Source organism: Mustelus asterias, chromosome 1 (genome assembly GCF_964213995.1).
Source record: "Mustelus asterias chromosome 1, sMusAst1.hap1.1, whole genome shotgun sequence".
Classification (NCBI taxonomy): Eukaryota; Metazoa; Chordata; class Chondrichthyes; order Carcharhiniformes; family Triakidae; genus Mustelus; species Mustelus asterias.
The window spans coordinates 37,635,274-37,648,828 of record NC_135801.1 but is presented as its reverse complement, the minus strand read 5'-3'; the positions used below and the strand labels follow the sequence as shown (position 1 = coordinate 37,648,828).

Sequence of the window (13,555 nt, the reverse complement as noted above, 5' to 3'; positions counted from 1 at the left end):
TCACACGCATACAGACTCACTGTCTCTGCCTCGCTTGCTCTCACACGCACCTCTCTCTCACTCATTCACTTGCTCAGACTCTTGCTTAGACTCTCTTGCTTAGACTCTCTTACACCCTCTCTCTCCCTTTCTCTCTCTCTCACACACACATTCACCCTCACGCACGCGCGCACACACGCACTCGTGTGCAAACATTTTTTCTTTCAGTCTTTCTCTCGTACCCCTCCTCTTTCTTCCCCTCCCTCCCTCTTTCCCTCCCTTTCTCTCTCCCTTGCCCAGGGATGCACTCACACCCTCTCTCAGGCACACACACCCTCACCCACCGTCTCCACTGACCCATCCACCCACTAACCTCACTCACTTTGCCATCTTCACCCACCCACCCTCACTCACCCACTCTCACTTATTGATCCATCCACCTCACTCACTCGCCCACACTCACTCACTTACCTTCACTCACCAAATTGGCTGCGGGAGTGGGGGAGGTGCAATGAAAAGGGAAGAGAAACTTACAGCAAGGCTTGAGGCCTAGCAGCATCCAAATGTGGGTGCCCACCAAGGGAAGTGCTGAGAGCAGATTGAACATGGGGAGGAATCAGGATCACGGGGAGAATTGGGGAAACATGCCTAGAGCTGGGAAAAGCACTGTAAACTGGGACAGTGGGGAGGGGGAGTGAAGTGTGGAGTGCAGAGGTTGCCAGATTTCGCTGTTCCTCCAATCACAGCTTGTTTCTCTTCCTTGTTTACCGCTGACAGGTTCAGTAGTGAGCCTATCAGTGCAAACGTGGGAGAGAAACAGGCTGTGATTGGAAGAGCAGTCCCATGCAAAAGCCTTCAAACTCTCTGACGGGGGTCATGGAGGGGCTTCTGCGGCACATGGGCCATACGTTGGACAAGTCTGCTCTAAAAGGTTACCAGGAAATGCTGATATTGATACTGATGAAGGTTAAAAGTCATTAAGTTCAATTATTTATGAATTAGCAGCAGCAACATTTGGTAAACATATAATCCACAACAAAAGCTGATTTGAGACCTACTCAGCTGAGATGACATCTGTCATTGAAACAAAAAGTAAAGCCCACTTGATGAATAACATAAACCAAACAGCTCGAACACAGCATGACTTGTAAGTACCCAAGACAATCATGCCAAAAGACAGGAAGATACTGCACAAATAAACACTGGATCAACCTATTTCCAGAAACCTAAACTGCTTGTGATGATGGAAACCTACATGTTATGTACGGTGGAATCAAGACAGTGCTCGGTTCTACTATTACTAATGTTGTCCCCCTCTAAAGTTGGCAGATGGTGAAGTATTGACCTAAGCAAATGGCTGTCCCACTGGGTTGAACACTACTGTGAACTACTCCCGTGAGGTAGACACGTCTGCGCTTGACACAATATATAAAATTAAAGATGATGGAGGAGATTGCAAAAATAACAGGGGCATCTCACTCCTTGGCATTACTGGGAAGGCCTTTTATGGGGTCATACTTTAAAGAAAAGTTTTCATTTCCTTGCAGACCTAAAGTATAATGAAGCACAGTACAATTTCCATGCTGGCTACAATAGGCATGCTCTTCTCCATGCACCAGCTGCAGGAAAAGTGTAGAAAATGGGATATACTTCTTTAACTTACTTTGTAGATCCTACTAAAACATTCAACACTGGCATCAGGGCATGTTGGCACAAGATTTTGTGGAAAATTAGCTGTTCATCCAATCTTAGTTTCATCCACTCTTTCCATGAAATCTGCATTATACTGTACAATTTGATGGCAAGAAGTCTCACAACACCAGGTTAAAGTCCAACAGGTTTATTTGGTAGTGAAATCCACTCGCTTTCGGAGCGCTGCTCCTTCGTCAGGTAAGTGGGAGTTCTGTTCACAAACAGGGCATATAAAGACACATACTCAATTTACAAAGTAATGATTGCAATGCGAATCTTTATAGGTAATCAAGTCTTAAAGATACAGACAATGTGAGTGGAGGGAGCGTTAAGCACAGGTTAAAGCGATGTGTATTGTCTCCAGACAGGACAGTTAGTGAGATTTTGCAAGCCCAGGCAAGTCGTAGGGGTTACAGATAATGTGACATGAACCCAAGATCCCGGTTGAGGCCGTCCTCATGTGTGCGGAACTTGGCTATCAGTCTCTGCTCAGTGACTCTGCATTGTTGTGTGTCGTGAAGGCCGCCTTGGAGAACGTTTACCCGAAGATCAGAGGCCGAATGTTCGTGACCGCTGAAGTGTTCCCCAACAGGAAGGGAACACTCTTGCCTGGTGATTGTTGATGTAGTAGGATGGGTAGTTTGCTGCGGACAATGGTCTGTTTGAGATTGTGCAGTTGTTTGAAGGCAAGAAGTGGGGGTGTGGGAATGGCCTTGGTGAGATGTTCGTCTTCATCAATGACATGTTGAAGCCTCCGGAGAAGATGCCGTAGCTTCTCCGCTCTGGGGAAGTACTGTACGACGAAGGGTACTCTGTCCGCCGTGTCCCGTGTTTGTCTTCTGAGGAGGTCGGTGCGGTTTTTCGCTGTGGCGCGTCGGAACTGTCGATCGATGAGTCGAGCGCCATATCCTGTTCTTATGAGGGCATCTTTCAGCGTCTGGAGCTGTCTGTTGCGATCTTCCTCATCTGAGCAGATCCTGTGTATACGGAGGGTTTGTCCGTTGGGGATGGCTTCTTAACGACCGCACAACCTCAAACAGACCATTGTCCGCATCAAACTACCCAGCCTTCAGGAGAACAGTGACCACGACACCACACAACCCTGCCACAGCAACCTCTGCAAGACGTGTCGGATCATCGACACGGATGCCATCATCTCACGTGAGATGTACCAGGCACACGGTACATACTCTTGCAACTCGGCCAACGCTGTTTACCTGTTACGCTGCAGGAAAGGATGTCCCGAGTCATGGTACATTGGGGAGACCATGCAGATGCTACAACAACAGATGAATGAACAGCGCTCGACAATCACCAGGCAAGAGTGTTCTCTTCCTGTTGGGGAACACTTCAGTGGTCACGAGCATTCGGCCTCTGATCTTCGGGTAAGTGTTCTCCAAGGCGGCCTTCACGACACACAACAATGCAGAGTCGCTGAGCAGAGACTGATAGCCAAGTTTTGCACACCTGAGGACGGCCTCAACCGGGATCTTGGGTTCATGTCACATTATCTGAAACCCCCACAACTTGCCTGTGCTTGCAAAATCTCACTAACTGTCCTGTCTGGAGACAATACACGCCTCTTTAACCTATGCTTAACGCTCTCTCCACTCACATTGTCTGTACCTTTAAGACTTGATTACCTGTAAAGACTCGCATTCCAACCATTATTTTGTAAATTGAGTTTGTGTCTTTATATGCCCTGTTTGTGAACAGAACTCCCACTTACCTGACGAAGGAGCAGCGCTCCGAAAGTTAGTGGATTTTGCTACCAAATAAACCTGTTGGACTATAACCTGGTGTTGTGAGACTTCTTACTGTGTTTACCCCAGTCCAATGCTGGCATCGCCACATCAATTTGATGGCACCATTTTAACAATTTCATGGTGAAGAATGGAGTAAAACAACTGTGCCATAGCTCTGAGTTTGTAGGCTACTTTTGTCTCCATGCCCTTGACCTTTGGCTTTCCTGGAGATATTGAAGGGTTTTACTTGCATATTAGGTCGCCCGGTTAGTTTTGCAATCTATCCCAGTCTGGAAGTGAAGATAAAAATACAGCACATCTTGATTAGGGAACTCCTATACAATGAAGATAGTGTGCTAGTCGCTCACATGGACACTTAGTTACAAAAACTCATGAATTGTAACTTGTTCTCTTTGACTACAAGTGTCAAAAAAACTATGGTCATTGATATCTTTGATGTGGAGATGCCGGCGTTGGACTGGGGTAAGCACAGTAAGAAGTCTCACAACACCAGGTTAAAGTCCAACAGGTTTATTTGGTAGCACAAGCCACAAGCTTTCAGAGCGCTGCTCCTTCATCAGGTGAGTGGGAGTTCTGTTCACAAATAGGGCATATAAAGACACAAACTCAATTTACAAAATAATGGTTGGAATGCGAGTCTTTACAGGTAATCAAGTCTTAAAGATACAGACAATGTGAGTGGAGAGACTGATAGCCAAGTTCCGCACATATGAGGGCGGCCTCAACTGGGATCTTGGGTTCATGTCACACTATCTGTAACCCCCACGACTTGGCTGGGCTTGCAAAGTCTCACTAACTGTCCTGCCTAGAGACAATACACATCTCTTCAACCTGTGCTTCACTCTCTCTCCACTCACATTGTCTGTATCTTTAAAACTTGATTACTGTAAAGACTCGCATTCCAACTTTCATTTTGTAAATTGAGTTTGTATCTATATATGCCCTGTTTGTGAACAGAACTCCCACTCACCTGATGAAGGAGCAGCGCTCCGAAAGTTAGTGGCTTGTGCTACCAAATAAACCTGTTGTCTTTAACCTGGTGTTGTGAGACTTCTTACATTGATGTCTTGTCACATCTCTTCCTCTCTAAATAACACCCTGTTGGAAGTGTTTAGCAAATTTTGCTGCCTTGTGTCCATGGTTTGTCTGTTTGTGCGAAACTCGATATGCACATACGTAAAGCTGCTACCACCCCTTTGACTGACTCATGAAATGTGCAAGCAACTGTTACGGTCAGGAGGGGCAAACTGAACTTCTTTATCCTCTCCGTAAGCAGAGGTGTTTTTAATCGTTTTAAAAATAGGATGTGGCATGTTTCCCAAAACCCTCAGTTTGTGAAGTCCAATTTTGAAAGTGACTCGCAGCAAACTCTTTTTATAATTAAATCAGGTTAGTTTGCTCACACATCCAAACCTTAGGGGGATGATTGCAACTTCACACGCACACAAATAAACATGTGGGGAATAGAAAAGAGGAGTTGTACAATTATGAATAACTTAACAGTATGAGAACCACAAAAACAGACATCTGTTCACATGATTTCCGGAATCCAGAAACTCAAAGTCCAGGAGGGCTTCCTTCACGGAGAAATTTCAGTTCCGGTGGGATCCAGGATGAAGATTACAGTGCGGAATTTCTTTAAAATGCAGCAGGGAGATGAGATTGCTATGCATAGACTTGGTCTGCTCGGCAGGTGATCATGATGTGGAGATGCCGGTGTTGGACTGGGGTAAACACAGTAAGAAGTTTAACAACACCAGGTTAAAGTCCAACAGGTTTATTTGGTAGCAAAAGCCACACAAGCTTTTGTGATCAGAGGCTGCTGATAAACAGACTTTGAGGGATTGAGACTTATTGCCTGTTGCTTTGTCAACCTAGAGTTCTGCTGTTGATGTTGGAAGTTAATCAGCAGACTGACTAATAAGTCTTGAAATGTAATATTAGAACTGTTTCGAAGGCCAGAAGCTTGGATCATGTAAGGTGGCACATTAATGAGGCAATTGCAGGTTACCAAGTGGTTTCTGTGCCTCTGGCTGAATCCATGCGATAAATGGATTAACACCTCTGCAGGGATAACAACTTTGTTATCGTCCAGGCTGGGGAGATCTTCTATCTACTGTTCCGTCAGCTTGTTCATTGGAATGTGTCCTCAGAAAGACAGGTGTGAGATTCCACACCAGTTGCTTTTCTCTTATAGCAGCTGTTGGAAATCTCCAGAAACTGCAGTCAACTGGGGAATCGTGACCTGTAGCAACTTTTTTGGTTCAACAAAATCCATTTTTAATAAGCAAAACAAAGAACAATACAGCACAGGAACAGGCCCTTCGGCGCACCAAGTCTGTGCCGACACAGATGCCTCTCTAATCTAATATTTTCTTGCCTCTACGGGGACCATATCTCTCTATTCCTGCCTATTTATGTATCTATCCAGATATCTCTTGAACGTTGTTATAGAATCTGTTTCCACCACCTCCTCTGGCAGCGCGTCCCAGGCATTCACCACCCTCTGTGTGAAAAAACTTGCGCCTTACACCTCTTTTGGACTTTCACCCTCTCACTTTCAACCTATGCCCCTGAGTAACTAACCCTTCGACCCTGGGCTAAAGACTTTGACTATCCACTCTATCCAAGCCTGTCATAATCTTGTAAACCTCTATCAGGTCCCCCCTCATCCTACGACGCTCCAATGAAAACAGCCCAGGTTTGTTCAACCTTTCTTCATAGTCCATATCCTCCAAACCAGGCAACATCCTGGTAAATCGCTTCTGCACCCTTTCCAATGCATCAACATCCGGTAGTGTGGCGACCAGAATTGTACACAATACTCCAAATGCGGCCTAACCAAAGTCTTATACAGCTGCGACATGATTTTCCAATTCCTGTACTCAGCGCCCTGACTGATGAAGGCCAGCATGCCATCCGCCTTTTTGACTACCTCGTCCACCTGAGTTGCCATCTTCAGGGAACTGTGGATCTGCACGTCCAGATCTCTCTGTATGCTAATATTTCTAAGGGCTCCACCATTTACTGTACACTTTTGCATTCCACCTTCCAAATCACATCACCTCACATTTGTCCCTGATAAATTCCATCTGCCATCTGTCGGCCCAGAGCTCCAGCCAATTTATATCCTGCTGTGAAGTAAGGGTTGTCTTAAAGACATGACGCAAACATCAGGCTGACTCTTAGAACCAAAATGCTGATTCATGAGGCCTGTGCTCTCAATAGTTTTGTTGTATAGCCATGAAACATGGACAACTTGCAGCACATTCTAGGCATTTCACAGAAGGACAAAGTCACAACTGTGGCTGTTCTCTCAAAGATAATTCTTGCAAATACGTTGGAACTCATCAAGCAGAGGTGGCTTCACTAGCTCAGGCACATTTAAAGGATGGAAGACACCCAGTTGCTTAAGGATTTTCTACATAGTGAGGTAGATAGAATTGGATGACCAGTAAGGTGCCAAAACTCCAGCTCGAAGATGCATGTAAGTGAGATGCAACGGTCCCAAATGTTGATTCATGCACCTGAGATACATTTACTGATGACAGAGAGAAAAGGTCACGTCACCTGTGGACCAGTTTGTGCCACTATGACGGTCAGTGGCTAGAGTGGCTAATGCTCAAAATGATATCACATGTTTCCCTCGGGTTCAGGTGATGCCAGGAGCCTGTGTCTTTAGAGACTGGGCTGGCAACAGGTGCCAACACTGAAAAACAACAACCTGTAATGACACCAGATAATCACTTCACATGCTGCATTTGCGGCAGGAACTGCCTGTCATGGAGTGGTCTCTTCAACCCTGAATGAAAGTGCACCGTATGAACCAACCACATTCCGAATAAATTAGATTTGTAGCATGTCTATCATAACACAGATGGAAGGATGCTGATGATGTGATTGGATTTGGAACATGCTGCTGCACCATTCTGGATTCTGATACTGGATACTGTTTCTATTTCTTGGCATAAACGTTCATCATCTCTGTTTGTACATCTGTTTGAAAATTTGGTAGTACAGCTGATCCTTTAAAAATCTTAAGCTGTTCACATCAAAATTCCGTACGTTAGAGTAAGGTATAATTATTTTTGAAGATCAGAATAACTCCTCTTGAAGCTGTGGTAACCTACTATCTACAGAATTATATTCAGGGTTTTATTTTCTTTCATTGATTCCCAAAAACACCTCTCCAATATTATTTTAGTGGAAAAATGCTTCTTATGTTTGGTTATTATCAGTTGACATTTACTGAAACTAAGACTTGCTGAGGGGTTCAGCTTGAAATGGTTAATTGTGTTAAGCTACCCTGAGCATCTATTTTAATTAAATGTTTAGCATGATTAAAAACCCAGCATTTTTCATCAAATAATATTTTGGGCATTCCATATTCAAATTGTACACCATCCTGAAATTAATCTGTCTGTTTAATTTTGGAGCAAAAGTCACAAGTGAACAGATGCCAAAATTATTCCACCGTCCAGCTTTTTGATTCTTTGCCACCTCAGATTCTGAACATTAGACCTGTTACTTTTGAGATGCCTTTTGCATTTTTTGTGTTTTTAATTTGTTTAGCAAATTTATTACTTTTCCTTTTACTTTTTTGGGGAGGCAATGTCCCAGTGGTATTATCGCTAGACTATTAATCCAGAAATCCAGCTCATGTTCTGGGGACCCGGGATCAAATCCCGTCACGTTAGATGGAGGAATTTGAATTTAATGGAAAATATCTGGAATTAAGAATCTACTGATGACTGTGAAACCATTGTCGATTATCGGAAAAAAGCTATCTGGTTTACTAATGTCCTTCAGGGAAGGAAATCTGCCATCCTTACCCAGCCTGGCCTACATGTGACTCCAGAGCCACAGCAATGTGGTTGACTCTCAACTGCCCTCGGGCAACTAGGGATGGGCAATAAACGCTGGCCCAGCCAGTGATGCCCATGCCCCACGAATGAATAAAAAAAAGAATTTCCTGGTCAAATCCGATCAAGGGATGTATGACCATATGGTATGGGATTAAAAATATTATTGTAGGGGTGATCATTTATTCGTGTCTTTTGAAATGTCAACGTGTTTGAGTTCATACAGAAATTGTGTTAATATAACAATACTTTATTTATTTTTGATTTTTTAACTCATTTTGTTTAGGATGAAGGGGTAGAGTCCGATGACCTTAAAAAGGACCTTCCTCTGCTGCCACCACCTCCAGATTCCAGCAGCATGAAACTTACTATTAGTGAAATTTGGTTTAGCTTTGCTGCTCCAACCAATTTACATTCACGTGTTCAGACTTATTCTCGGTGAGTCTTTTCGTTTATATAAACCAAATCATTTCATGGATGAAAAATCGATGTCTTTGTCATTAAATACCTTTCATAGAGATTCCTAAAATTGAAATATTTGCTTATAATTAACTAGGTAACTTTTTGCATGAGAAGACACATTCACTTGTTTCAGCTGTGTAGTTTGAATGTAAAGGGCAAAACCACAGCACCAGAACGTGCACCAGAACATCATGAGCAAAAGTCAAAAATAGTTAGTCGAAAAATTTTGAACTATGAGAATTGGTTATTGGTGTCATATAGGCATTGTCATTCCACTCCGGGTCGCCTTTAATTTAAGAATTATGTCTCATTTCCCATTGTGGGATCACAGAAATCATAGAAACCCTACAGTACAGAAAGAGGCCATTCAGCCCATCGTGTCTGCACCGACCACAATCCCACCCAGGCCCTACCCCCATATCCCTACATATTTTACCCACTAATCCCTCTAACCTACGCATCTCAGGACACTGAAAAGCAATTTTAGCATGACCAATCAACCTAACCCGCACATCTTTGGACTGTGGGAGGAAACCGGAGCACCCGGAGGAAACCCACGCAGATACGAGGAGAATGTGCAAACTCCACACAGACAGTGACCCAAGCTGGGAATCGAACCCAGGTCCCTGGAGCTGTGAAGCAGCAGTGCTAACCACTGTGCTACCGTGCCGTGCGGGATGTTGTAAACTGCGATAAACTTGTCAACTATTGTACTGTAAACTGAGTTTTGAAAGGTCATGAATCTGACTTTTACAAATTGAAAAATAATGCACCATTGCACTTGGATATCTGAGTTGTACAAGTAGCTTTTTATGTATTTCATAGAATCATAAAATAATACAGTATAGAAGGAAGCTATTGAATCCATCGTGCCTGTACATAATTACTAATTACTCCCGCTCCCCTGCTTTTTCCCCATAGCCCAGCAAATATTTCTGATTCAGTAATCTTCAAAAAATTGCTGTTGAATTTACTTTTTCAAAACTAGCCTTTTGTACCATTCTGTCTATGTCCTCCTGAAGTATTCTATTCTGCTCACTGGTGCTAGTTTCAAAGCTTTAAGTTATCTGCAAACTTTGAAATTGCGCCCCTTATACCTAGAGCATTGGTTCCAGTATTGACCCTTGGGAGACACCCGTGTATATTTTCCCCAATTCAGTCCAATAAGCTACTTTTTGCTTTCTATTTCTTAGCCAATTTTATATCTATGCTGTCACTGCCTTTTTAATAGCAATGATTTTACCAACCAATCTATAACATAGAAGTTTATCAAACAACTTCTGAAAATCCACATACACATCAACAACACTGCTTTCATCATAAAAGCAAATTACTATGGATGCTGGAATCTGAAACAAAAACAGAAAATGCTGGAAAATCTCAACAGATCTGACAGCATCTGTCGAGAGAGAGTAGTGCTAACATATTTCAAGTCTGGATGACCCTTCATTAGAGTCCCCTCCGCCCCCTCCCAGCCCTGCCTCTTGCTGGGACTTGTCAGTTTGAGAAACCTCCCAACTATACCAAATAATCCAGTGCCCCAAGTGCTGGAGAGCTGCTGACTTCTGATTGGCTTCTGATCCAGAAGGACAGAAGTCCTATTAATAGCCAGTTGGTTATAAGTGACTGTGGGATTAAGTGTTCTCCTCAGTGGGCTCCCCAGCCGACCTTCAGCCGGGGGAGTACAGAGAATCTGGTGCTTCGTATAATTCAGCCCTATCTCTCTTTGCAGCATCTCTGTGTCCTCCTCACAGCTCACATTTCCACCTAGCTCTGTATTGTCAGCAAACATAGATACATTACTCTCTGTCTCTTCATCTAAGTCGGTAATATAGCTTGTAAATAGCTGAGGCCTCAGTAGTGATCCTTACAGCACTTCCTAGTCATGGTTTGCCAACTTGAAAATGCCCCATTTAAGCTTGCTCTTTGGTTTTTGTACATTAACCACTTGTGAGCTCAACATTTACTGAAAAACTTCATGCCCACTGATTAAATTTTTTACTGTCCTCCATCTCACTATGAAGGTTTATCAGTCACTCGCCCTCCCTGCCTTGCTGACAGTACTTACAAATTCCCACCTCACTTTAGTGTGTCCACCTCTCACTGGACAAAGTCTTTTCTGGCTGAGTCCTAGAACACTTGTCCCCCTCACGGCTTGGTAAGTTTGATCACCCTGCTTCCTAGCCCTCTCACATCCCAACTGTGTGTGAAAGCTGATCAAAGGTCTCAGCATTACTGCTCAAAATAAACCTTGAAGAGTGCTGCCCCAATCCTCAGACAGATGGAAAATTTGGGCTTGATTGAGGGAACAGAAACTCAGCCATCCTCAATTGAGATACTTTCCTTGCCTTTGCTCTCTCCTTCTTTCTGACCATAGCTACGTTCCCCTTTCCACTTCCAACACTGACTCCCCAATTGTGTCGCCAAATCTGCCCCTGAATTTTCTACCCCCTACCTCCCTCTGCTTCTGTGTCACTGACCATTGGAGTGCAATTACCCTTGGCCCTCCGACCTTGCTTAATCTAAATACTGTGCTTGTAGACATGGTAGACAATTATTGGATAATTACAAGTGAGTCGCTATATATTTGATGAATAATGTTGAGGAGGATAATATTTAATTGAGGCTAGTAATACTGAGATAAGTGGCATATTTGGGTGATATCAATTTGGTAATGGTGTTAGATTTTAAACTCCAGGATGTACAGGGGTATATTTGGTAGGATGATGTGTGCTGCTAAAAAGAATTGTTATGCTATAAGTAGAAATGTCAGATGTGTAAAATAGTTTCAAAAGTTAACATTTTTGGATCTGCAGTTAGTCAGGTTTAGAAAACAATTTACTCTTTGTATTCACATAAATTTGTATTCAAATTTACATTACGCTAGCCCTTAAATTTTCAGTTTTCGCATTATGACAGTTGCTAAACATTTCAATGTCACAAATCTGCATCATCTAGACATTGGATGGAATTTTCAAGCCCTTCCTGCCAGCGGGATCATCTTGTCCCACCGAAGTCAACCCTGACGGGGCTTCCCAATGGCAGCACAGGCGAGGAATGTAAATTGACTTCGGCAAGACCAGAAATTCCTGCCAGTGGCTGGTGGTGAGCTACCTCTGCCCTGGGAAAACCCACCACAGGGGCAATGGCGGCTGGAGAATTCTGTCCATTGTGTTGGAGCACTACCATGTAATGTAATGGAAGGACACAGGGCCTGATTTTACTAACATGTTGTGCCCGTTTTCAGACGCGAAAACTTGATAAAGTCGGGCGTGAGGCAAGTAGCGCGATCCACACCCACCCCCACACCCATTCCCCCTTTACCAAGCGGTTAAAATGGCCGCGATCAGCACTATTTGCATGCATTTAAATTGACTTAGTGGGCTGCACACCCAAACTTACCTGCATTTCCCCCTTTACTACCGCGTTCGCCTGTCCAGATTCGGCGCAAAACAGACATGGTCTGCAAAGGTCTGTTTTGCGTGCTCCAGCTTCTGAGGAGGTAAGTTCAGAGCTTTCAGCGGTTCTCTAACTCAGATCGGTGGTGGGGAGGGGGATGGGTCAGATCGTTCTCTGGGGATGGGGCAGATGGATCTCTGGTGTGGGTGGGGGGCAGGAGCAGGAGGGAGGTGGGCCAAATCATTCTCTGATGGGGGAGGGAAGGGGGGGGTCCACTGCCACTCTGTGTGCGATCAGTGGGGGGGAAGTGGGGCATGGAGCGCGATCGGTCTAGGTAGCGGTTGGGGGGCGGGGGGTGGATAAGGGGGACAGTTATGTTTTGGGGGTGGGGCAATGTCAGTGGGGGCCTTCGATGTCAGCAATGGTTTCTTTCATTTACCTTGTGGTGTGTCGCCAACCAAGCATATCATGTGATGGCCTGTGCAAAGTCAATTGGATTCATGGCTTGTGAAGAAAAAAAGTAGTTTGGATGAGAAAAAAGCACAAATCTTCATTAAAAGCAAGATGGGCTTAAACGTAAACAAATCTATCTCCTATTTATCAGATAACCAGTTATTCATTTGGCAGTTCAATGATGTGAATCCACCATACATGAGTGAAGTTCTCAGCTTGTCGGCCCCTTAGAAGACTACTGTGTCCTAACAAAATATCATTTTTCATCTTTCTTGTCAATGCTCTACTAACGTTCCTGATTACATTGTTGAGTAGTGGCATGATCATTGCAAATCCTAGCATTAATTTTGCTATTTTAAAACTAAGGCAGAGGCATGTGTGCACTGGGAGCATGAATGATTAGTGTGGCTCACATGATGATGATCATATGCTGACTAAATCAATCCGATTCCTTTCCATTATTTAGACTGGAAAGGATTCCAATGCTCTATCATACGTCATCTGGTGGAACGACAAATATCAGTCCATTCAGTATATACCTTTGGCAACTCCTCCTTCGTCCTGTCATTTCCTCAATGGACTGTGACCCCGTGACTCAATATCAAGTCATCATTCCCCAAGCTAGTACTGGTCTTTTCTCCTCCAGAGCTCTCTCCCCTCTCCCAGTTTCTCAGCTCTGCACGATTCATTTCTTTCTTCGTCATGAAGATCTGTCAAAGGAATAATTTGGCAGAAAGCATGCCAAGATGGCGCAGGAGCGAGGCAACTTCTTGCAAGCTGTGCCCAGCATACCTTCTAATTCTATTTTTTACACTCATTCTATGCTTCTAAAACTTCATTCTAACTCTTTTAAACTCTCTAACAATGCTTCCCTGCTGCTGTCAGACTTTTGAATGGACTTACCTTGCATTAAGTTGATCTTTCTCTACAGCCTAGCTATGA

The 13,555-nt window shown here is 43.9% G+C and overlaps 1 protein-coding gene across 9 annotated transcripts in view; it reads left to right on the top strand.

Annotated features, from left to right (window-relative positions):
• The window catches only part of kiaa1109 (KIAA1109 ortholog), a 449,716-nt gene that overhangs the window by 256,779 nt on the left and 179,382 nt on the right, over nt 1-13,555 (top strand). For all 9 annotated transcript variants that reach the window (XR_013497649.1, XR_013497648.1, XM_078211413.1 and 6 more), the window contains one exon: nt 8,586-8,737. Coding sequence is in view for 7 of the 9 variants with exons in the window: in XM_078211413.1 (XP_078067539.1) it covers nt 8,586-8,737 (152 nt within the window). In the remaining 2 variants the exon portion in view is untranslated. The remainder of the gene's footprint in view (nt 1-8,585; nt 8,738-13,555) is intronic.